The 24,112-nt window shown below is 36.3% G+C and overlaps 2 protein-coding genes across 2 annotated transcripts in view; both read left to right on the plus strand.

Annotated features, from left to right (window-relative positions):
- Positions 1–599: 599 nt before the first annotated feature.
- Positions 600–9,187, plus strand: LOC116303489 (uncharacterized). Its single transcript, XM_031713043.2, has 7 exons — positions 600–813; positions 899–992; positions 2,659–2,883; positions 3,385–3,586; positions 3,869–4,132; positions 4,914–6,064; positions 6,376–9,187. Exons 1-7 carry the CDS (start codon positions 650–652, stop codon positions 6,427–6,429), a joined length of 2,154 nt encoding a protein of 717 aa, XP_031568903.1. The 5' UTR covers positions 600–649; the 3' UTR covers positions 6,430–9,187.
- A 733-nt stretch (positions 9,188–9,920) lies between these two features.
- Positions 9,921–24,112, plus strand: part of LOC116303476 (rho guanine nucleotide exchange factor 7) — a 29,035-nt gene continuing 14,843 nt past the window's right edge. Inside the window, exons 1-24 of the mRNA XM_031713022.2 lie at positions 9,921–10,019; positions 10,267–10,385; positions 10,500–10,592; positions 10,747–10,831; positions 13,403–13,506; positions 15,897–15,971; positions 16,146–16,184; positions 16,346–16,430; positions 17,056–17,144; positions 17,216–17,266; positions 17,341–17,384; positions 17,770–17,865; positions 17,995–18,049; positions 18,208–18,275; positions 19,118–19,196; positions 19,361–19,420; positions 20,070–20,129; positions 20,733–20,813; positions 21,339–21,401; positions 21,721–21,807; positions 21,888–21,966; positions 22,238–22,485; positions 22,932–23,099; positions 23,190–23,250. Of these exons, the coding sequence (XP_031568882.2) occupies positions 10,308–10,385; positions 10,500–10,592; positions 10,747–10,831; positions 13,403–13,506; positions 15,897–15,971; positions 16,146–16,184; positions 16,346–16,430; positions 17,056–17,144; positions 17,216–17,266; positions 17,341–17,384; positions 17,770–17,865; positions 17,995–18,049; positions 18,208–18,275; positions 19,118–19,196; positions 19,361–19,420; positions 20,070–20,129; positions 20,733–20,813; positions 21,339–21,401; positions 21,721–21,807; positions 21,888–21,966; positions 22,238–22,485; positions 22,932–23,099; positions 23,190–23,250 (1,948 nt within the window). The 5' untranslated portion in view covers positions 9,921–10,019; positions 10,267–10,307. The remainder of the gene's footprint in view (positions 10,020–10,266; positions 10,386–10,499; positions 10,593–10,746; positions 10,832–13,402; positions 13,507–15,896; positions 15,972–16,145; positions 16,185–16,345; positions 16,431–17,055; positions 17,145–17,215; positions 17,267–17,340; positions 17,385–17,769; positions 17,866–17,994; positions 18,050–18,207; positions 18,276–19,117; positions 19,197–19,360; positions 19,421–20,069; positions 20,130–20,732; positions 20,814–21,338; positions 21,402–21,720; positions 21,808–21,887; positions 21,967–22,237; positions 22,486–22,931; positions 23,100–23,189; positions 23,251–24,112) is intronic.

Here is a 24,112-nt window from a genome sequence, read left to right on the forward strand (position 1 = left end):
TAGAGCGCATGCAGTAAAATCATGAAATAAAAACAAAATTGATACTGACAAATAGTATCTATTTAGTGACTGATAGTTGCTAGCACTCAACCAGAACATTCATTACACAAAAGACACAAATGGTCTGTTGTGTATTTGTCTTTGTATGATGAATGTTCTGGTTGAGTGATAGCAACTATTAGTCACTAAATAGATACTATTTGTCAGTATCAACTTTGTTTTTATTTCATGGTTTTACTGCATGCGCTCTACCTGTTGCAGGGTCATTTTTTAAAAATGCAACTATGAGTCAGGGAAAATAGAAATTTAAAAAAATGATTTCTCTCCTATGAAATGTAGGCAGTGGGAATAAAAAATCAAATTCTTCCAATCAAAGTTTTTTGACTGGGCTTCCTGTGTGTTCTGTAGAGTCATTCCAAACACTGCATTGCGCTATACTAACTTCAAAGAATTAATTTCTGTTTACGAATTTAAAACTTTCACTGCCGTGTTTGTTATTTTAATCCCTAATTTTATTTATTTATTACTAAAACTGAATTATTGTTAGCGACAAGTGTCACACTACCCTTCCCCTGAGGGTAGATATATGTTATGTGGGAGCGCAGTGGATGATGATCAGTCATACCTGAGTCTCTCTTCATCTTCCATCATGGCTTCGGCCAAAAAGAAACAAGACGAAAAGAACCTTAAAATACTCCGAGAACTCGCCTCTCAGCCCCACAACAAGAAATGCTTCGACTGTGGTCAAAGAGGTCCTACATATGTGAATATGACTATTGGATCTTTCGTTTGTACAGCGTGTAGTGGAATTTTGTGAGTCTAGTTCGTTACCTTCCTTCGATTTTCTTAGCTTGTTTGAGCCATTTTACTAAAGTTTTCTTCCTCCCTTCTCCCCCAGACGCGGTTTAAATCCACCTCAGAGAGTAAAGTCCATATCTATGACCAGTTTTACCCCTCAAGAAATAGAATTTTTGCAAGGAGCGGGAAACGAGGTGAGTGGATTTGAAAACGTCCAATTCTTCGAGTCTGACTTCGAAGTGCATTGGTCTGCATGAAACTGCATTGAAAATACAGTATTTTAACACTTAATACGGCTCGATTAAAACTTAGAATTATGGCTTTGGGATGAAAGGAAGCAACTGGCTTTGCTGTTTGTGATATCATTGGTTTAAAAGTGGTAGTAAAGTTAAAGATATCGTAGACTGTCATGTTTACCGGCCTCCAAGACGGTCTCCATTTTTACCCGTCTCTACTTCCACTACCAATGATTACCCTTAAAATCCTCCTTTTCATAATATTTATGCAGTACTTTAAGCCTGAAACTAGAGTTTAATCTTCCATATTAAGGCCCGAGGGTTTGAACTCGATCTTTGAGGCATATTTTTATTCGTACATAGCCGAGTGTTAAGACAAAGTCAAAAGCAACTCGCGTCAAAACCAATTTGATTCACTGATAATTTACCAAATATTAATAGGATAAAAACGTATTTTTATACATCATCATCATTTCTCATCATTTTTATCATGTACATAAATTATCTTTATCGAAAACTCTAACTTTTCAGTGTGATTTTGGAATGATTTGTTTGCTATTCAAATTGTACAAGTTCCCTCTTTCAACCTAACTCTTGATCTTTTCAATGCTTTTGATATATTTTCTCCTGCTAACACAATCTTTTCCCTACTCAATATCATAACGCCGGAACTAGTTATGATATAAACTAAGGGTATTCGTTCTTATATTGTATCCTATCCCTGTGGGCTTGACAAAACGAAAATAACATGGCATTAGGCATTTCTTATGCATTCCTTTTTTATCTTAAAATTAAGTAAAATCGCACATCTCTTTTCTTTAGCACTTATTTAGTCACAAACGTGCCAAATTATATTTGAATTCAGGATCCATTCATACTAAATTACCTCAATATTCAATTAACTATGTACAATTTATGTTTAGAATATGTTCTGATGTAAACAGGTCTTTTAGTACAACATGAATTGAAATTTTGTAACTCTGGAAAGCCTTATGAATATTCCATCAGATTTTTACCAACTACCAGCTTATTTATACCTCAAATGCATCCCCACACTTCAGTGGGATAAATATGAATTCAATCCCTTGAAATTAGATACTGAAGTAGATCAGATTTGTGCTTTTCCTGCAGGGGCACACCTCCTGAATGATAAGAACAGCATAGTTTTTAACAAAAGGATAAGCTTGAACAATCCATCTCTTTGGCAGATGGTACCTCATTTATTCATATTTGCAGTAAGAAATGGCAAGCAAATATGTCACATGATCTTATTAACCTACCTATTTTGAAATTTTGAAAACAATTTCTAATCTAACAGAATTGTTTCAAACTTGGTTGAAAGAGCTTTTCTAACTATTTTGCAAAAAATATTTTCGTTATTTTTTTATGGATCTTTCTCATGCAGCAGCAGTGGGAAACTTTTTTCCCCAGCGTAGCCTTGCAGTCACATGCTTTAGAATGAGGTTATGCAGCATGGTTTAAACAAATGGGAATAAACATGGCTCTTTGTGATTGAGGTCCATTGTCTACAATGAAAGTTGACCTTCCCTGTCACCATTCTTTCCCCTCTATAAGTCCATAGGAAACCCAGTACTAAACTTAATTGTCATGTAATATATTCCAGATGTGTAAAAAGACTTGGCTAGGCTTATGGAACTCTGCAAACTCTCCAGAACCAGAATCTAGAGATGAGCAAAAAGTTAAAGACTTTATGATTCAAAAATATGAGAGACGGAGATGGTATATCCCTCCTCAGCAAGTTAGTGCATCCTCTACTTCTAGCAGTAACTCTGTTCCAGAGGCTAAGCCACTCAAGCAACTCTTAGGAAAAGATACACCTACAGTACAAGTAAGTAAACAAGTTTGCAGACTATAATGAATCCTTCAATCAAACCATTCCCCACTAGCAAAACCTTTCATGCTAAATTCCAATATTAATAATATTGTGAGTTAAACGTTTCCTGGCTTAACTCAGCCCAGAGGTTGTTTCAGTTTTTGATCTGTGAGTTGACCATGCCCTGACTTAGATCAGTCCAGAGGTTGTTTCAGGTTTTGATCTGTGAATTGACCATGCCCTGACTTAGATCAACCCAGTATGTTGCTTCAGGGTTCAATCTGTGAGTTAGCCATGCCCTGACTTAGATCAGCCCAGAGGTTGTTTCAGGGTTCACTCTGTGAGTTAGCCATGCTCTGACTTAGATCAGCTCACAGGTGGTTTCAGGGTTCGATCTGTGAGTTGGCCGTGCCCTGACTTAGATCAGCCCAGAGGTTGTTTTAGGGTATTGATAATAATTGAATGTCTTTTTTTTTAACATGGCTGCCATGAAACCATTCTATACTTCATTTGCAGAGTTCATCTCCAGTACAGAATACCACCAGAGAAAGACCTCGTACAGTTAGTCAGTCAAGTCTACCTGCTCCTGTCCCTGCCCCTGCCCCTGTCTCATCAGGAGTTAGTGAATCTCAGCCTGCTCAAAAACCTGCTACATCATTTGATTTATTGTCTGACCTTGGAGGGGACCCTTTTGCTCAACCAAGCCAACAATCTCAAGGTAATATGACCATTGAAGCATATTTTTGATTTCATATTATTGCTGTACTTGACATGTGAGTAGACTTTTTTTAGGTCTTTTCTTTGTTTTGAATGTTGTTGGTCTTTTCAATGCTAAATTCAAATTCAAGGAAAACCAGAGAACAAAGAGAATAATCCTTGAATCAAGGGAGACAACCCAACAAACGCTATTCACTTGTGATGTCAAGTCAGCAAACAGGGTATAACTTTATTTAGTATTGTGAAACAATCAGAAATTTTAATGCCATTATTCAACTTGCAGGTTTCGGTGCATTTGGTTCACAACCCCAACAACAAGCTCAACAGTCTGTCGGCATTCCTGGTTTTGATGCATTTAATCAACCCCCTTCCCAACCTGCATCACAGGCACCCTTTGATCCTTTCGGCTCATCACAACCAGCACAACCTATGCAGTCAGGGTTTGCAAATTTTGGTCAGCCTCCACAGCAACCTCAGACACAGCCACTTCAACAGCAGTCAAATAGCTTTGATGCTTTTGGTGCATTTGCCTCACCAGTGTCTTCAGGTATTGAATTTACATTTATATAATCCTATTTTATTTATGGAAAGGGCATGGGTGAGGTTTGCTGGCGATATGGTTATCAATTAGACAACAGAAAGTTGCGCTACGGCTTGTGACACTCTTAACGCTTGTTAATCATTCTTTAAACTTTTTCTTATGCGTCTATAATGCAGTGGGCGAGCGATATGTTGTCTAATTGATTTATAATATAGCTAAATTCAAGAAAATATGAACCGTGCAGCCCATGGGGAAATAGTTCATAGGTTTTCAACCAATCAGAGCGCGCACTATATCACGCATCTCACTCGTGCGCTCGCTATTGACGCCATCTAGCTATATCATAAATAGCGATATGCATGGGTCGTATTACGTAGTGGTATCAGTGGTGGTGGTATAGTGGTATGGGTAGTGGTAGTGGTATAGTTAATGTTATTGGTGGAGTGTGCTATAGATGGGTTGTGTTATCCATAGATGGTGGTATGAGTGGTAGTAGGTCATGGAATGAGTGGTGGTATAGTGGTATGGGTAGTGGTAGTAGTAGTGATTTAGTAAATGTTATTGGGAAGTGTGGGTGTGGATATGTTGTGATATCCATAGATGGTGGTTTGATTAATGTTAGTATGTTGTGGTAGTCCTGTGAGTGGGGTGGTACAGTGGCATGGGTGGTGGTATGGATAGCAGTGTAGGTAGTGGTGCTGTGGTGGTGTTGGTGCTTCTGTCTATGGTGGTATCAGTACCATTATGGAATTAGCTTGCAATAACAGATAATATTTTTCATTCACAGGGCCTGCTTCCCAGAGTACAGGAGCAGGCTTTGGACCCATGGTATCTGCGACATCTTCAGCTAGCATGCCCTCCTCAAACCCACCACAGCATGCAGGTGATAAATATGCAGCATTAAGTGCCCTTGACAGTTTGTTTGGCCCTACCCCAGCTGTCAGTTCTAGTGCTAGTCACACCAGCACATCAAGTAGTGGTACATCTGTTTTTGGCAGTAGTAGTGGTACATCTGTTTTCAGCAGTGGTAGTGGTGCATCATTAGGAATGTCTTCAGGTCCAAACCCATTTGTCAGTGGAGGGCATCAGCCAAGCCAACCTGCCTCACATAATGCAAATCCATTCCAGGGACTCGGTAATGTTGGTGGATCAGGAGGGGGGTTTGCACAGATGAATGGACCAGGCAGAAGTTTAAGTCCCCCCAGCAGTACTTCAACAGGGATTACATCCAGCGCTGGCTTTGGCAGCTTTAGCAGTGCTCAGCCCTCCAGTACTTCATTTGGTCAGCCAGCAGCACAGCAACCCCAAGCAATGTCAGGCTGGGGCGGCATGGGAGGACAGCATGCTATGGGCGTGCCTGCTAGTAGTGCAAGTCAGAACCTCAGTTTTGGTGGAGCTGGTGCAACAGTAATGGCTGCAAACCAGTTTAATAAGATGCCAAACCAGCCAAACCCAATGGGTGGCCAGGCAGGTGGGTTTGGAGGTGGTCACAGCATGCAGGGTGGATTTGGAATTACACCAATGGGTGGAGCTAGAATGGGTACACCCACCTCATCAGCTGGATTTGGTCAGTGGGGTCAAAGCAGCTCATTTGGAATGCAAGGGGGAGGACACAGTAGCCAAATGGATGGTTATGGTGGTGGTCAAAGTGGTGGATTTGGAGGACAGCATTCAGGTTATGGAGGACAACAACAAAGTGGTTTTGGGGCTCAACAAGGTGGCTTTGGTGCTCACCAAGGTCAATTTGGAGGCCAACAGCAAGCAGGATTTCATGGTCAAGGAGCAGCTGGTAGTGGTGGGGGGTATGGTGGGCAGACAGGGGGCTTTGGTGGTGGTGGTGGAATGATGGGAGGGCAGTTTGGACAACCTCAACCACAGCAGCAGCAGCAGCAGTTTGGTGGATGGGGACAACCAAGCTCACAACCAAACCCATTTATGGTAAGTAATTAAAGGTGTGATAATACCTGAAGAAGGTTGCATTAGCATTAGTAGAATCATACAATCTGCCGTCACAACAAAAAAGGATTTCCATAATGTCAATCAAAGTGTTTCACTGACATTTTTTTGGAAATACGAAATATTCACGGGCAGGTGGAATGTAGAAACGCGCCTTGATTGACATCCACCAAAACCTACATTATTGGCTGAGAATTCGGTATCGATGATTCCCTATCAGTGATTCCATATTGAAGATTCCGTTCCACAAGAACAACTGTAAAGTAAAGATTTTTGCATTTTATATCTTTCAGGGTGGTGGAGGCCAGCCACAAATGCAGCAACAGTCTACCAACCCCTTCATGTAACAACAAATGATCTACAATCAGGAAAACAGAAATTAGGCATTGAAATGATGGGCAGAAGATAATAGAGCTAAGTCAGGAGATGAGATGAGAGGGAGAGAGAGAGAGAGGAGAGAGATGTGATTATATGATGACTGAATGGAATGGATGTATAGTTCAGAAATCATGATTGACAGTAAATGTGATTAACATAACGACATCGTTGTACAGGACAATACCCAGAGAAAATGTGCCATCTTGTAAGATATACAATTCAATCATTTAGTAGTTCTAAAAAACGATGTTGTTGGTAGAGTAAATTTTTTATGGCTGTAAAAATTGTATTGCACTAAAATACCAATTAAAATTATGTAATGCTATGTACTGCGTTGCCGAAGTATAATGACTGGTTTGTAATTGGTTTGCAATTTCATTGAGTTTACACTTCAGAAGCTCATTTGTCAACATTTTTTGCAGTCATAAATTTTTTTCCAAGCACTCGCTGTAATACTCGAAGTTGGTGGGAGTTTGGCAGCTTTATTGCTATGCAATTATACCTTCATAAAGAGGAAAATGATCAAACGAAAAATATATATCTGTGCTTTTGTTTCAATTTGCCAATAGCAGATATTATGGATGCATGCAATTGAGATGCAAATGACACAGCGAGCATTGTATCGACCCATAGCCTCACTTGTATGATTCTTAAACAAATGAATATCTCATTGCGGACTCAACTGTAATAACAGCTATTGAGCATGCCTTAACTGCTACATGTAGAGATGAACAACAAATCAGGGGATGGATAATTTTTTGAATTTGTTTCTTAAAATTGCACAAAATTAGCCTGTGTTGCCAGAGGTCTGCAGTTACTTTTTTTTTTCCAAAAAAAATCCAGACTGCCGGCAAAGCATGCTAGCACAAAATTTGCAGACTCTTACCATTTTCATAATCAAGCAAGCGAAATAAATTATCTTTTTTTTAAATCAAAAGTTACATTTCAATGAGCTACAACAAACATGAATGTATGGCTCACATGTTTATCAGGTGGTTGTGGCATGTTGGAATGTAGTTGTGCTTATTATTGATTGGCTAATTTAGCTCTGTTTTGAAAGTTCATGTCACTTTGACTGTAAATGAATAATTCTTTTAGAAAATGAGCTTTGATTTATTCTGCCTTTTTTGTAGTAATTTAGTGACAAAACTTTGGTAATTTTCAGAAATTATGAGAAACGTTTCAAAACAAAAAAATTTCCATTCCCCTAAGAAGGAAAAAATCATTTAAACCTTGGTATCTTATTCAACTAGAAAAAATACTAAGTTATAGGAGATACCATTATGATGTATTTAGTCTTTCAAAATTTGTTTAGAAATATGAATTTCATTATTAGGATAAGAACTGGATGTTAACCAAGGAATCTACTGATGTGATCAAGTATGGAATAATTTAGCTATTTTGTGGTAAAAAATTATTAATAGTTTGTTTTATGGTTGTGAAACCAAGATTTATCCCAGACTCATTCATTTAGGAAATACAGGGCCTCCATATTTTAGACCACGTCATTCCCTTGAAAATAAGATTTTTTTAAATTTGATTTAAGATTTTTTTGTTTGAGTTGTATCCATATTCATGTGTCTTCTCATGTGCAACTGAGCACAACCATTAAACAAAGAAATACTCTTGGAATGACATGTGGTCTGAAATGGGAAAACATTATACCCAAGCGCGCCCAAGCCAGGAAGGTCTATAAAGGGCAAAAATAGAGCTTAATGAAGAAGTGCAATGTGTTTAGACATCAATTTTTCAGACATTTTTTCTTCAACTTTGATTTTATTATGCACGGAAGTAGTTGAACAGGCAGAATATTTTTCTATTAATACATTAGGCAGTTCTGATTCACTTGCACTAAGAGTTATAGATATTTGCTTTGCAAAATATGTAATTGGTCACAGGGGAGGGGAGAGAGGGACAAAAATGAAGCATCCGTTTCAACATCATGTAGCTTATTACAGCTATGAATGTTTCACCTCTGTGCTCTAGAGAAGGTGAACAGAATTTCATTCTCTTCCCAATATTTCATCCTTTTCTCCATTTAACCTGTGACAATTTCTTGAGTTTCACTTCTCCAAATATTCCCATGATTGATTATTGATATCAATGTGCATAGGGAGTCCACGTGGCTCCCTAAGTTAACTCTGCACACTGTTAAATAAACAACTGTATTGGCTGGCTGTGCTACCTATCAATATAACTATCTTTTAGAACAGTTGTTTCATATTTCTTTTTGTAGTAATATTTCATTTCCATAGGGGCTAACTTAACCAATATTTTAAAAGCAAATCGAAATACTCAATCCATTCATTTCAATTTGTGTAGAATTAATATAAGATCACAGTATCCAGCAATTTCCATTGCATGCAGTCTTAGAAAATTAGCCAATCAGCAAGCATTTTGTCAAGTTTCACTCAAAAGTAAAGGAAATAATGTCATCTGAAAATATATTTTGCCAAAGGTCTACAAATTACATGTTCTTTCATTTTTGGTGAAAAATATTTTGCTTTTATAACCGATATAAATTCTTAGGAAAGTTTAGATTTGAAAAACTTAGTAGTTTGTGCCTAAACTATCCCTGCGTCTAAGAATTGGAATTGCTTGGATATGCAAACTTGATTACATCATAATTTAAAGTAGTATTAATGAAATGGCAAATATATTTTTTGCATTGTAAACATCATCCATATGATAATAAAAGGTATGCCTTGGAAGGCAGTTTCATTTCAATGTTTGTTCGAATGTTTTTAATTTAGGCAATATTGATGGGGGGGGGGGGGGGGGGAATCAAGCCTGTTGTGGCCATAGTGCACTCTCACCTCTTATTTCTGTGGTCTCTGGTTTACTTCCAAGACTTTGCACCTAAGGCCAATGGCTAGCCTGCATAGCAGCACTTCCAGTCCACCTCCCTCCCTTCTCCCCTCCTTCTTCCCCTTCCCCTTCTTATCAGGTCAGGTGAAATGTTTTCCCATCCTTAGGCTGCATTCATAATGTATGGCAGGGGGGGGGGGGGCAGGTGAAATTGAGGGGGATCGGGAAAATTTTGGTAGGAAAAAGGGGGGATGGGCAAATTTTTATCAGAAAAATGGGGGGGAGCACATTGTTGGAAGAAGCTACAAGCCTTGCTTAGGGGGGATCATATTTTTTTGCATGACTTTAAGGGGGGTGTTTAGAATTATTCTGGACATTTCAAATTTTCACCTGCCCCCCCTTTGCCATACATTATGTATGCAGCCTTATACAGCCATGTGTCATTTCCTTGAGTAACATTTCTTTGAGGCCACTTAATTTTGACTTTATGTCCTGAGTAGGGGAAATTTTGGCTACATTCCATCCTCATCTCCACTATTTCTTCCACCCATCTTTCACTTACCCTCCCCTCCCATCCTATCCCTTTAGTTCCACAGGAAGACCAACAACAAACAAAAATTGAGTTTTACATAAAAAGCACTAAAAGCTGAAAGAAGAAACCAAAAAGTTTCTTTCTTCGCGCTTTTGGTCAACCAATCTACATCAGTTATTTTATACGTTCATATTTGTTTTTCCTGTGTTTTCTATTTTGGTAAGTCATTCCGGATATGAGCTGTTCAAATTCCTCAGCATTGAAGCATGAAACTCTGAAATATTATTTGAAGCTCACTCCGCCCACAAAAGTATCCTGCTCTTCTCGTAAAAATAATTGCCTTTCAAATCCAATGAACTCTTCATAACTTCGCATAGAGAGACCTCATTACCCGTAACGAAAAAGAACAGTTTTTAAGTGATGGAAGGACGAGTTCAACGGTTACAAAAATGGTTTCTATCTTTAGGTTTACTCAACGGTGAAGAACATGGCAAAAATGTCGAAAAAATGTTCGTGGAAACTCTCCTTAACGGTGTTGTACTGTGTCAGCTAATCAACAAGTTGAACCCTGGAGTCATTGAGAAGGTGCCAGTGCATTGTTCTGTGTGAAAAACATGAGAAGCATTAATATTCTGATGTAAATGATCAACCCATTTGATCTGGTTGTCAAATTTGGTCTTTCGGTTTCTTTGAGTTTAGATTCACGAGCCGCCAACAACTGAGCAAGAACGGTTTGCCAACCTCGAGGCCTTTTTGAGAGCCTGCCAAGAAATTGGAGTAAAATCCGAAGAGGTTTGTCAGTCATTGAGTTAATGTGGCATTATGCTTATTTATAATAAACATAATCTTAGGACATTAATATTTCATGAGCTCCATTGAGCAGACTCCGACTAATCTTCCACTGACTCGACACAAATCTCCAAGTTTTCTCGTTATGTTTCGTTAGGTTTTTGCTGTAAATGACCTGGAAAGCGAAGGAGGATATGAAAAAGTGCTACGGACTCTCGAAAGCTTAGAAAGTATATCAAATGGTAAGAAAACATAGTTTAAATGTCGTGTCCTTTGTAAAATGAGGTGAGGATACGAGCGGCCATGTCGAAGTGGAACCCACTCCGTACAGGAATGTCAAAACTCGACTTTTTTAATGAAAAATAACTTCATTTGGAAGTAAAGAATGACATTATGAAAGCTGAAAGCTCAGTTTATTTAAATAAGCTAAATTTCCGGTGTTTTGTCCTTAAATAAGGCTGTTTTATACTTGGTTTTTGTGTGAGCCTTTCGCTTGTGATCATATTAACTTTTGTTCGAGTTGAGTCGAAAATTACGTCAAAAGATTGTATCTGGACTTTGAAATTACTTATTCTCGTAAATCTTTACTCTCCTTGGAATCAGATAACTTAGTATTAAGTTGTTTTAAATGTTAGATGTGTATTCACAAGCTTTGCAAAGGCTTGGTAGGGATTAAACAGCCTTATATTTGTAGGAGATTTTAATATTGGTCAAATCTCTTTGATCAGTACCACTCAGTATTAAATAAGAGAAAAAAATTGGAAGTATTCTGCGTATTTGAGATTTATCTTTTCACGAGCACAGCACTCGAATTCGATCAATATAATTCATCAAAACTGTGAAGAATTGATCTGATCCAGTGAATTTGTCCACCTATGTTTTGATTTAACCCGGAACTAAACGCATGAAATAATGGCCAAAATTATGTCAAATTAAATTTGTAATTTTGAAGCAATTTTTGAAATCTTTAAACAGAATTGGAGACTCATAAGATATCATTTTACAGTGTGGTCCAAAATGTCATAAATTTATTTAAAGAGATGTCTAATTATGACAAAAAAATTGACACCAAGTATTGAATCATAAAAGATGAGATTCTCTCAGTCATGACGAACATATTAGCATTTGATTGACAAGTGTCAATTCCTTGATTCAGTAAAAACTGAAAGTAATTGAAGAAAATGTACAATGCATCCTTAAAGCAGCTTACTGTTTCAGTATCATTGGTCTCTTGTTATCTTGTGAAGATTATTTAAGATTTCCTTTACAAGGATGATCACATATCATGGAATTTTTGGTCGTTCATTGTAAATCGTAATTAAGATCTTTTCCATCGAAGAAGCATGCTGAAAAAACTTTGTAAATCCCTTGCTTCACATGGCAAGTATAAGTCTCTCAATATTCCTTTTACATACCCATTTATCTATAATATTGCATAGAGTTTCTAAAGCAACTGCTGGTAAGGTCGGATATTGTTTATTGTTTTATTAATATAAAAATGTTTTCGAAAAATATCAGAGCTAAAGATAAATAGAAGATTATTCAATGTGTTGTAATTAGTGCAAGAACAGTCCCTTGTATTTAAAATAAGATAAGAACAAAAATTCTTCATAGCCATTTCCTTAACACCATACCAGCGAATGTTCATTTTCTTTCTGTTTCATTTCATTTTTTTAAGTTTTTTTGAAAATAAAACCAATTCAAGATACTCAATAGATTCTTTCTTTTTCCAAGTGATAAATTCAAAATTGTTCTATTATGATTTTAAGATAGTTTAAAGAATTATGTTTTGAAGAATTTGAATTTATGATCAACATTTTTTAAGGTCTTGTTTGTTGCCTTGAGCACTTTACACTTTCTTCAGGCTAGTAACTCTCTATATAATACATGTAGATATATTCAAGTCGTAATTCAAATGCCTTAATTACTTGCCACATGTGAGTCAGACTTAGACAAACGAAAGTATCTCCTAAAAATCCCGTTTTGTCTGCTTTATTCTAATCTCTGTAATTGATACGCATCTTTGCTTTTAAAACATGTGATACAAAGAACACATGTTGTCTATGGATTCAGGTGGTAGGCAGTATCATAGATAAAAGTTAGATAATACTGTATCAAGCTTAATGCTGCTATCCCATTTTTCTCAATTTCATAATATTATTTTAAGATTGCCTTTGTGGATAGAATAAATAAAAAATTCCTTTGAACAAACTGATCGATATAATCTAAGTTTTCAATATTTCGTGCAAATCTTGATAGATGTTTACTTAGTATTATATCCTCATAACAAGCCACTGTCTCACCTCCTAAGCTAAAAGTCTTTAAATTGTTGTGTTCAATTCTAAAGGAATTAAAATTTGTTGTCATGCTAAGAAAAATCAAAACTATGAGAGACAAAATTCATTATTGGATGCTGTTAATCCATACTGTAAATTTATAAAATTTATTAATTGTATTTAGCTCAATTTTTATTCAACACCAAGAACCAATATGCATATATCACTGTTATGTACGCTAGCAAAAATAATGTACCGTATATTAGGGAAGGTGAGGGTTTTTCATTTGAAATCATGATCACAATTCTTTTTAATTTTTGTGATCGGTAATGAGCAAAACTTATTTTCTGGATTCATTATTCTAACATGTTCTAAAATTTGTGAAATTTGGACGTTTAATATTAATTTTTGTGAACAGTGATCATCCTTTTCTAATTATCATGAAATGTGCAGAGAACCCCCTACCCCCCCCCCCCCCCCCCCCCCCGATATATAGTACTAAGGAATACTAATTTTCAGTGGTTACTTATTTGACAGGTCATGGTTTTGCTACCAACACATCCAGGCCACCACCATTGCCAACACAAATAGACGGCGATAACACAGGAGAGAACAGTATAGCACAAATTGCAGAGAAAAAAGTAAGTAAAGATTGTCTTTTATTCATAAGTTTCTTTTATTTGTCATGTCAGTTTCTTTACAGGTTGGTTCGTTACATGTGTATGATATGGTCATTTTGGTACATGTCTGTATTCAAGTCATGTTTTGGACAGTAACTAGTTGTTTCATTACATGTCAGTTTCATTACAGTTCGGTTTGCTACATGTGTATAGTTAATTCGTTACATTTTTATGGTCGTTTTGGTACATACATATCTATATTCAAGTCACATGCATGTAATGAATCGAACTAAATACCATGTAACGAAACAAACTGACACGTAATGAAATGACTGGTATTCATTTCGGAGAAGTACAGCAATAGTACACTAGGCTCCCACCTCTGGGGTCTAAGGTTTGATTCTTGGAATCATTGTCGCATGTGAGTAGAGTTTGTTTCATCTCTCCAAGATACCATGGTTTTTATCTGGGTTGTCCAGTTTTCTGTTGCAAAAACTCATCAGCTAAATTCCAATATTGATCTGTGAGTATAAGCTATGCCCTGATCAGTCCAAAGTTTGTTTTAGGGTTCGATCTGTGAGTAAGCTATGCCCTGATCAGCCCAAAGTTTAATTGTTTTAGGGTTTGTTTAGCTTTTAAATATATTACTTGAATCAATCTAAATGGCACTATATATTTTAAACCAAAAATAAAAATGTAATAATAATGAAATTTTAACAGAGACCAATCCCATATCTCCTAACAGTTTATCAATGAGATTGAGCAATTTTTTGAGATCGGTTTGAAGTAGAAATCAATAAATGGGAATAAATGGGAATTTAAATGAATATTAAATAAAATACAAAGTAATACTTAACTGCAAATCTTGTTAAAGCTTCTGCATTAATTAATTCTAACTTTCAGGGATATGTTTTGCATGACTCGCAGGCAAGCTGGAAATCATGTTACCATTCAGAAAAATGTTAGTTAATAATATCATTTAACACCTCTATTAAACATGATAATAATTTGTGTGTATGAAAGAAATGTGTGCGGAGACAGAAAACCCAGAAAACGTTTGTGTGCTATACATGTTTAAATATTCATTAAAACAAAGTTAATATACCAAAGGAACTTCTAATTTGATCTGAGAATTTGCTGGGCTTTGACTTTGATCAGCCCAGAGGCTGTTTTAGGGTTCAATCTGTAATATAGCTGTACCCTGACTAAGATCAGCCCAGAGGTTGTTTCAGGGTTTGATCTGTGAGTTAGTCATGCCCTGACTTAGATCAGCCCAGAGGTTATTTCAGGGTTCAATCTGTAAGTTAACAATGCCCTGACTTAGATCAGCCCAGAGGTTGTTTCAGGGTTCAATCTGTAAGTTAACAATGCCCTGACTAAGATCAGCCCAGAGGTTATTTCAGGGTTCGATCTGTAAGTTAACAATGCCCTGACTAAGATCAGCCCAGAGGTTATTTCAGGGTTCGATCTGTGAGTTGACCATGCCCTGACTTAGATCAGCCCAGAGGTTATTTCAGGGTTCGATCTGTAAGTTAACAATGCCCTGACTAAGATCAGCCCAGAGGTTATTTCAGGGTTCCATAAAATTTTAAAATTTGAAGTTCTGTTATGGTAATGTAAGTAAAGCCTTAATCAACTATTATACATAATAACTTGACTTTTATTGAATTTAGAATATTGTCATATTGAGTAAAATTTAAAAAGAAAAGACAAAAAAACAGATAATAATAAAATGATAAAAATAATATGTTTATTGTGAAATGTGGCAATCGTCCAGGTGAGTGTAGTCTTGAGAAAGACTGTTGTTGGTAGTGACTGACGTTTGACTGACGTTTCAACTACCTAAGCGGAAGTCATATTCAGAGTCCAGTGATAGAACGTTTTCTCTCTCATTTTCTCACTGGACTCTGAAGATGACTTGCACTCAGGTTGTCGAAACGTCAGTCACCACCAACAACAGTCTTTCTCAAGACTACACTCACCTGGACCATTACACTTCGCAACAAACTGTCAGCCACCACCAACAACAGTCTTTCTCAAGACTATACTCACCTGGATGATCACATTTCACACCAAACTTCTACACGTGGGTTCAAACCATTTACTCTTGATGATGATATGGGTTTAATGTTTTCCTCTTCCATACTGCTCAAGTATGACTTTCTTTGGTTTAATCATAACCATGATAATTTATTACCCAAAGACATTAGAAATTATTACACTAGAGAGAATGAAATGTAATCTAAAATAGGAAAACATCAAGCCCAAAGTAAAGGAGTAAATCATAACACTAAATAATATGTCGACGAAATTATTGAAATGTCAAGTATTTGCTAACTAATAATGAATAAACTCATTTCTATCAAATATAACATTACCGCTAATATTATTTTTGCCTGTGGTTGTTGAAGGAGATGACAGATTATGGTGGTGGTGTACGCCTTGTTAAGGCAACTTTCCCATTTCAAGGGACTGATGATGATGAGGTAATTAATTATCCACCCACTCATCTATTAATCTATACATTTACCTATTCATCAAATAACCTATCCATTCACCCATTGATCCATTCTATCTACCCATCAAATCATCTATCAATTCAACTAGTACTGTTCTCCCACCCAGAACTAGTTTCAACTTTCTTAATATTTTCCTTTCAGATCTGTTTCGTAAAAGGAGACATTCTAGAAGTAACAAAGGTATGCTCTTCAACATTTAGTACCATATTTCCTTCATATTATTATAGATTTTGCCGTTACATGAATCACAGATCTTACCTCATCCTATCATCAGTTTGTTAATGTTAATACTCGACTGTATATCTTCAAGGTTGTAACTGATATTATGTTAATTAATTCAGGTCGTTGATGGTGGATGGTGGGAAGGGACTATCAATGGCAAATATGGTTGGTTTCCAAGTAATTACGTCCAGGAAATCTCTTCAAGTAAGTTCGCTTCTCTTTGCTTTTTGCTTGATTCTTTTCTTTAATTGTGTAGTTCCAGAAATCCATACCCACCCCACAGAGGAATTTGGAATTTCCACAGAGTAGAGGGGTCAGAGAAAGAACAAAAATTACAGAGTTTGTATGGAAGAAAATTGGAATTTCCAGGGGGTAGGGGGGTGTCTTAAAAAAATGTGACTAGCTAAAAACTAGTGTGAGCTCCGTCGGTGTTTCTAATGAAACAGTAATGATAAAAAGGTAAATTATACACTGTGAAAAAGACGAAAAACTGACATTTCGGACGCTAAGTCCTTCGTCGGAGTAAAAGAGGGGGTATGGATAATTTATACATTTGAATTTTAAACTATACATTTGAATTTTTTTCTCTGTTTTTTTTTTCCCCTTCTCAAATTTAACTTCTAAATTCTCAGTCCATTTTTGTGGACACTGGATTTAGACATTAAAGGTTTTTTATCTGTTCTCAGAATTGTCATCATTTTGGAGTACTCTAGATTTGCTTGTTGGTTCTCTCCTGTGCTTCCAGGGTTTTTCTCTAGGTTTTCTATTTTTTCTCTGTGCAAAAATCAACTCCTAAATTTCTATTCCCTTTTGATTAATTTTCTCCCAGGTCCTGAAGTACCAGTAACACCCACAACTCCATCCCCTGATGCGCTGTCTGCAAATAAAAGGGACAGCACAAGAGTATATCATAACTTGGTAAGAATCTTTGTAAAATCAAAGTGCTGCAACTCAACTGCTAACACCAAACATAATATTGTATCTAATAGGTTGTACAAAATATTTTGGACACAGAAAGGGCTCATGTTAGTGAACTCCAGGTGGGTTAAATCAATCTCTGGATTTGATTTTATTATATTTATTGATTTATTTCCTTATATTCTTTTTATTTCAGGCCTTGCTGCAGAACTATCTCAAGCCATTGAAATTTTCAAATGTGTAAGTAAACATTGCAAACATATCAGGCCATTGGAGGTTGCATGTTGGTGTTCACGGCTAACGTGTCATCTTTCACCGCTGTGAGTCCAACGGGTCAGGTCGCTGGTTCGAGCCCTGTGGTCGGCATGTGAATTGAGTTTGTTTGATGTGTTGTTCTTTCCTATGCTACGAGAGTTTTCTCCGGCTTCTCCGGTCTCCTCCCTCTGCTGTAAAAATCAACATGTGAGTTGAGTGTTGTGTGCATAAAATATTGAATGAAGTGGTAGTGTGTGTGAGCGAAAAGTGTCCCCAATTAGTGCGAAAGCACTAGAACAACTAGATACTTAAATGAAAATATTTTATAATTCCTTTCCCTCACTCAATTTTTTTCTTTCTTTTATTTCAGCCTCTCTTCAAGAGATTTGAAAGTTTTATGTGGAAACTTTGAAGAACTTGTTAAATTTCAACAAAACCTTTTTAGTATCATAGACGAGTGTGCACAGTAAGTATCTAAAGATACATGCATATAAATTACTTGATTCCTTGACATCGCCAATCACAAAGAACAGGGAAAACAATTCGTCAGAGCCACACGAATAAAAATAAAAATCTCTTCACTTTTTTTTTACAGTCAGCCTCTCAGCACCCAACGTATCGCAGCAAACTTCTTACAAATTGCACCTCAGGTAAAGACTTGGTATATTCAAAGATATAATAGAACTACTGTAGTGTCTGCTTATAGATTACAGTCATAGCTCAGAGATATACAAAGGAAATCCTATACTTTTGTACAAATTTGACTGAATTTGAACTATTTTTCTTTTTACACTCTGGTTTATGACAGATGAAGGAGCTCTACTTAACTTACTGTGCAAACCATCCAAGAGCTGTGGAAATTCTTACAAAGTATAGGTAATTTTGATTACTACCAATAGTTTTTTATTCTTTGTAACCTCTGCTGGTATTTTGTCATTACCAGATGATGGTTCTCGCCAGTTTGGCTGAAACTTCAGTTGTCAAACTTCATCGTCATCATTTTCATAATCATCACCACCATCATCATCATCATCACCATTATCATCTCCATCACCCCAAGCATCATAATCATTGGCATCATTATCACAATCATCATCACCATTTATTTCTATCATGTTCATCATCATCGGAATCAATATTACCATCTTCATCACAATCATCATCATCATCATCACCATCACACATACAATAATACATATACAGTGGAACCCCGCTCTAAGGACAACCGCGCATAAACAACCCCACATTAAGGACATTTGAAATTTGAAGACGTCTTTTCTGTATTTGTTTATTGATATAATGAGCTGAATACAGATTATATTGTCAGTTTTTGCGTATCGGAGGACCACACACTGATCATTGCTGTAGAGTTTCCTATTACAGCATAATGAATAAGACAAAGCTCGCAATACCATTGCATTGTTTTTTTCCAGAACTCAACTCAAAATGAAATTGTACAATACAGTGCAGTAAATGCAAATGTTGTCCTTGTACAGTAATGCACTTTTTGTTCTAGTTTAGGCTGTTATATTGAACACTGTAGTTCAAGCTTTACAGTACAGTAAAAATAAATGGTTAAAAATGTGTTTTCAGCTGTTTTTTTGACACCTCGGTTAATAGGGACACCCCATTAATAAGGACAGTTTTGTCCGTCCCAACGGTGTCCTTATTAACGGGGTTCCACTGTATATTGATTTGATAATATGATTATATTGCAGCGATGAATTGTCGGCATTCATTGAAAGTAAAGGAGCACCAGCACCTGGAATACTTACCCTCACCACAAGTCTAAGCAAGGTATCTAGGCCACTATTAATCATATTCTGTCAATTACTAGTGATCATACATATGATTCACTGATTCCTCACATCAATCAGTCATTCAGTCAATCACACAATCATTCAGTCTATGACTGCACAAATTTTACAATTGTAAGTTAACACTTTTTTGTTTCCTTGTAGCCCTTCCGCCACCTTGATAAATACCCAACTTTATTACTTGAGCTGGAAAGACATTTAGAGGTTTGTTTTATTTTTGTTTGTTTATTTGTTCGGTCGGTTGGTTGGTTGACTAGTTTGAAGAAATAGAAAACACGAGTGCGTGCTTTGTGCAGTTATAAAGCACGCGGGGGTTGGCAGAACACGAGAGAAGTGTAAGGAGAAGCACGACACATAGTGGAGTGCTTCTCAACACTTTTCCAGTGTTCCACTGCCAATCCCCAAGTGCTTTATAACTCCACACAGCACAGCAAGCAAGTTTTTTTTTTCTTTTATAAAATACAAATTACAATTTATAACTGTTATTTTGGATAGGAAATATGTAACTGAAAGTGTGTGTGCGTGCTGTGTGCTCTCATAAAGCACGCACATCCAACCAATCAGAATGCGAGATTCATAACAGTTATTTTATAAAGTTAGTTAGTTAGCTGGGATGATATTGAACCCTCTACTTCATAAAGATTCCATAAAAACATACCCTTCTCAGACCCTCCCCACTCTCTAAAAATCCAATACTCCCTTTGGGAGAGGTATGAATATTTTTTTAAACTACTCAATATACTATCCTCCGACCCTCCCAACCCCTTGGAAAAGCCAATGCCTCTTTGTAGATGTGTTGATATTTCTTGAAAACCCTTGATAAGTGTGATTTACATTTTTCATTTCAATATAGGATGGACATATTGATCAACTGGATACCAAAAAGGCAATAGCTGTTTTTCAAAATATAAAAGTACGTAAGTCAAGGAAAGTCTTCGAATTTCATTAGCTGTTCTAAATAGTGGTCAAAAACTGACTACCATTTGCTGTCGGCCATAAAGAATGCTATTGACAACTTTCAATAAGCCTGAAACGAGATGACATTTTACCCCCGACTCTATACCATAATAGTTTTTAAAATTCTTTTATATTAAAATTCTTTTATATTAAAATTTTTGATTCCTTAGAGAATACATGAACAATAGTCATAATTAAAGAACAAAAGCAGTGTGAAAAGGATTATGGTCTAGAGACGGGGGTAGAACGTCATCTCGCTTCAGGAATATTCAGCTGATAAACATTCAGCACAAGACAGAAAATGATATATAAGTATTTTTAAATATTTGATTCAAATTTGATTCATTCCTGCCAAGAGACTCATCAGGGACCTTCTGGTTAGCCAACATGTCAAACAATGAGTTCAAATTCCATAACAATCCACATATTAATTCAATGGTGGCTGCTTGCAATTGCCAACCTACTTTTAACAAAACAAGTTGGTTTTGGGGTTCATTGTTAGTGGTAAATAAAATATGTGAATATAATCAATAATTAATAAATGATAATGTTATCACAGACCAGCTGTACTGAAATGAGAAAGAAGAAGGAAACGGAACTAGAAATTCTTACCGGAGACATTGAAGGCCTTGATAAAGAGGTTAGTAAGCTTTGATTTCTCTTTGTTTAGATTATTATTTAGTAGAGCAAAATGTGTTCTCTAGATACACAAGTTTTTCTCCCTCAATCAAAAGCAAGAGTTGTCAGAGTATTGCATGTTTTCAGTATTGAATGTAGTGGTTATAATTAAGTTGAAATTTAATTGCAAGGAATGTTGATATCTGAGCAAGCAATTCTGTGAGCATGCTTTCAAATTATATCAGTGTTAACAAGAGATAACTAGATAAAAACTAGTCTGAGCTGTGTCTGTGTTTCTAATGAAACAGTACTGATAAAGCAAAACTCTGATGAAGGACTAGCATCCAAAACATCAGTATTTTCATCTTTTCATGGTGTAAAATTTACCCTTTTATCATTTCATGTTAACAAGTGACTTTCAATCAATAATATGATTGTTTTGGTAGAAACTGACATGGTCTTCATACAATGGAATAAGTTGCATCTTCTTGTCAATATTGTAACCTGATGCTGCATTTTCAATTGTGTTTTTCTTTCCCTGTTTCAGGAACTTGCTAAATTTGGAGAATGCTTACTAGTGTCGCAGTTTCTAATCCATGGTAATGAAGGGGTAAGTTATCATGAAGTCATTAGAAAGTCTAAAGCTGAGGACACACGGTGCAACATTAAGCGCAACATTGCTAAAGTAGAAAACCATCCTACTTCAATGTTGCACCGTGTGTCTGTGCCTTAAAAGTGATAAATGCTTTTCAAAGAATTTGAAGCCTCTTTTTGACATCATCATCATAATCACCATTGCCATTATTTTTGTCATCATCATCATCACATCACCACTATCATGAATATTGTTATTTTTCAATCATTAACATTGTTGTCAGTAATTACTGTCATCATTATGACCATCACCATCTTTGTCCTCATTTTTCCAGGAAGTTAAAGAGAGATATTTCCTGTTATTTCCATCCTATCTCGTCATACTACAAGTCAGCCCAAGGCTTAACGGCTTCTGTTATGAGGTAAGTTTCCCATAACCCTGCTTGTATTTCTAGATAAGAAGGTCTTGTGTTAATTGTCACTGCTCTGTTTACCTTCACAGAAAAAGCATGACTTATCAAGAGTGTCATTAAGATCTTTAGAAGACACAGAGGGCATCCTCAATGCCTTCGAAATCAAAGGTACTGTAAATAGACAATAAATACTTTTTTCACTCCAGTATCCTCAAATTCTTGTATTCTGATTGGCTGTTGGAGTTGGTGATATTATTTTTCTCTCACTACAGTCTGATATCATGGGATACCCGATTGCTAAACAAAAAGACAATTTTTCCCATTCTACCTATTCTTTCCCCATTCTATGTATTCTTTTCCCATTTTTTATTTCCCATTTCTTTCCCATTTAAAATCCAACAAGTGAGTTTTATTCATAAATATTTCTTGGTGTCTTCAGCAAGTGGAGAGGTAATGAAAATCTCAACAAACCATGCACCAGAAAAGGCAGCCTGGTTAGAAACTGTTTCCGAGCTTGTAGGAATAGAACCGTCACACTCAACTCCAAATCACAGTCCAAAATCCCTGGAAAAAACAGCATGGGACTCAAGATTTATCGGCAAAACAGATAAGACAAGTGACTTCAATGTCTCACCAACTGGCTTGCCTAAGAGGTCTAATAGTACTTCTTTAACAACGTCACATCAGGTAAGGAACTCCTTGGACTTGCAGCACATGTTAGCAAAGTTTGTTAGGTCTTTCCTTTGATTCAAGGGTTTTTTTGTGTTCTCCATTTATTTTCCTCCCTCTGCAAAACCTAATGAGCTAAATTCCAATTGACCTCCTCGGCTTGAGTGTAATGTTGTCCCATTTCAGACCATGTGTCATTCCCTCGAGAATTAGATTCTTTGTTGGAGTTGTATCCATATTTATGTGTCTTCTCATGTGCAACCGATCACAAGCGTTAAACAAAGAAAGGATACTCTAGGGAATGACTCGTGGTCTGAAATGGGATTTAACGTGGTCTGAAATAACGCCCGAGCCGAGGAGGTCTATTTGATCTGTAAGTAAGACATTCTTTGAAGGTCTGATAAAAAAATTGAAGGAAACAATTTTTAAGCAGTCTGAGAATAAATTTTATCACTCTTTTGCAGCCCTCAACAGAGATAATACGTTCCATGTCTACGTCTCATTCAGCAAATACAGATTTGACTTCACTCGGCTCTCCAGTACATAGCCCACTAGTACCAAAGAGATGGGATTTCTCCAAACTTAGACCAACTCCACCTCTTCGACCTGCTTATGCACTGGCAGCTAAAGAGGTTAGTAGTAGTGTAGATGCATGTGTCCTGACTTGAATCTGTCCAGAAGCTATTTCAGGGTTAAAATAATATTTTGGCTTTTTATGATAGCATGATACTTCAATGGGGCGTTCTGTCAAAGGCCTTTTACACTCCAACAAGAAGAAACAAGGTTTGTAGTATCAATAACAGCTATACGTTCTTTAATTTTCTCTATTGAAAAATATGCATTCATCGCTTGCTCAATAATTGATAAAAATTGATAATGATGTTGCTCATTCTAAAGCTTTTTGCCACAAACTGTAAGATTATTTTTGCCCAGTACATATCTATCATGCTGTAAGGCAAGGACATTTTGTTAGTTGAAGTTGCATTTCTTCTGTCTCTTAATGCTATCTAATAAATAACACTTTCATACAAATTCTATTGTTTTCTATTGTTCAATTAGCACTATTTTGTACTATTTAGTAATTAGTGTTTCACGGATTAATTGTTTGCACTCTACAGTATAAATATTTATCTTTGCTACTCATGCATACGTATGTGTCTAAGGTTGTATTGAGGGTTTAGAGTATGTTTGAAGGGGTTTATATCCAGGATTTTACAGTACTCTACTTAATATATCAAATATAACGATTTACCCTCTCATGGATCATTTTCCTCTATCTTGTTAACGTGAGTTGTCTCTTGTTATATAATTAATGGCCAGCTCAGGTATAATCCTTATTGCTTTTATATTAACTTATTAATCAGTAATCAAATTAATTTGAATTCTTAGAACAAAAATAATAGACTTTTCATCTACTAAGGTTATTCTCACAAATGCATGTATAGTAATGATATTCCTTTTTCTCATCCTGTAATCATGAGTTCAATGCGCTCAAACCCACCATCATTAAGTAGAAATTCTAGATGGTTCTCTTCTGTATCTTGACAGTTTTTCTGTATTTTTCTGTATTTTCTTTGTCTTTTTCTTTTTCTCCCTCCGCAAAATCAACTTTGAAATTCTAGTTTGAACATTTACATTGATTGGA

The sequence above is a fragment of the Actinia tenebrosa genome, unplaced genomic scaffold, assembly GCF_029948245.1.
Source record: "Actinia tenebrosa isolate PJP-AT-01 unplaced genomic scaffold, QUT_ActTen_1.0 PGA_scaffold0__85_contigs__length_37466705, whole genome shotgun sequence".
Classification (NCBI taxonomy): Eukaryota; Metazoa; Cnidaria; class Anthozoa; order Actiniaria; family Actiniidae; genus Actinia; species Actinia tenebrosa.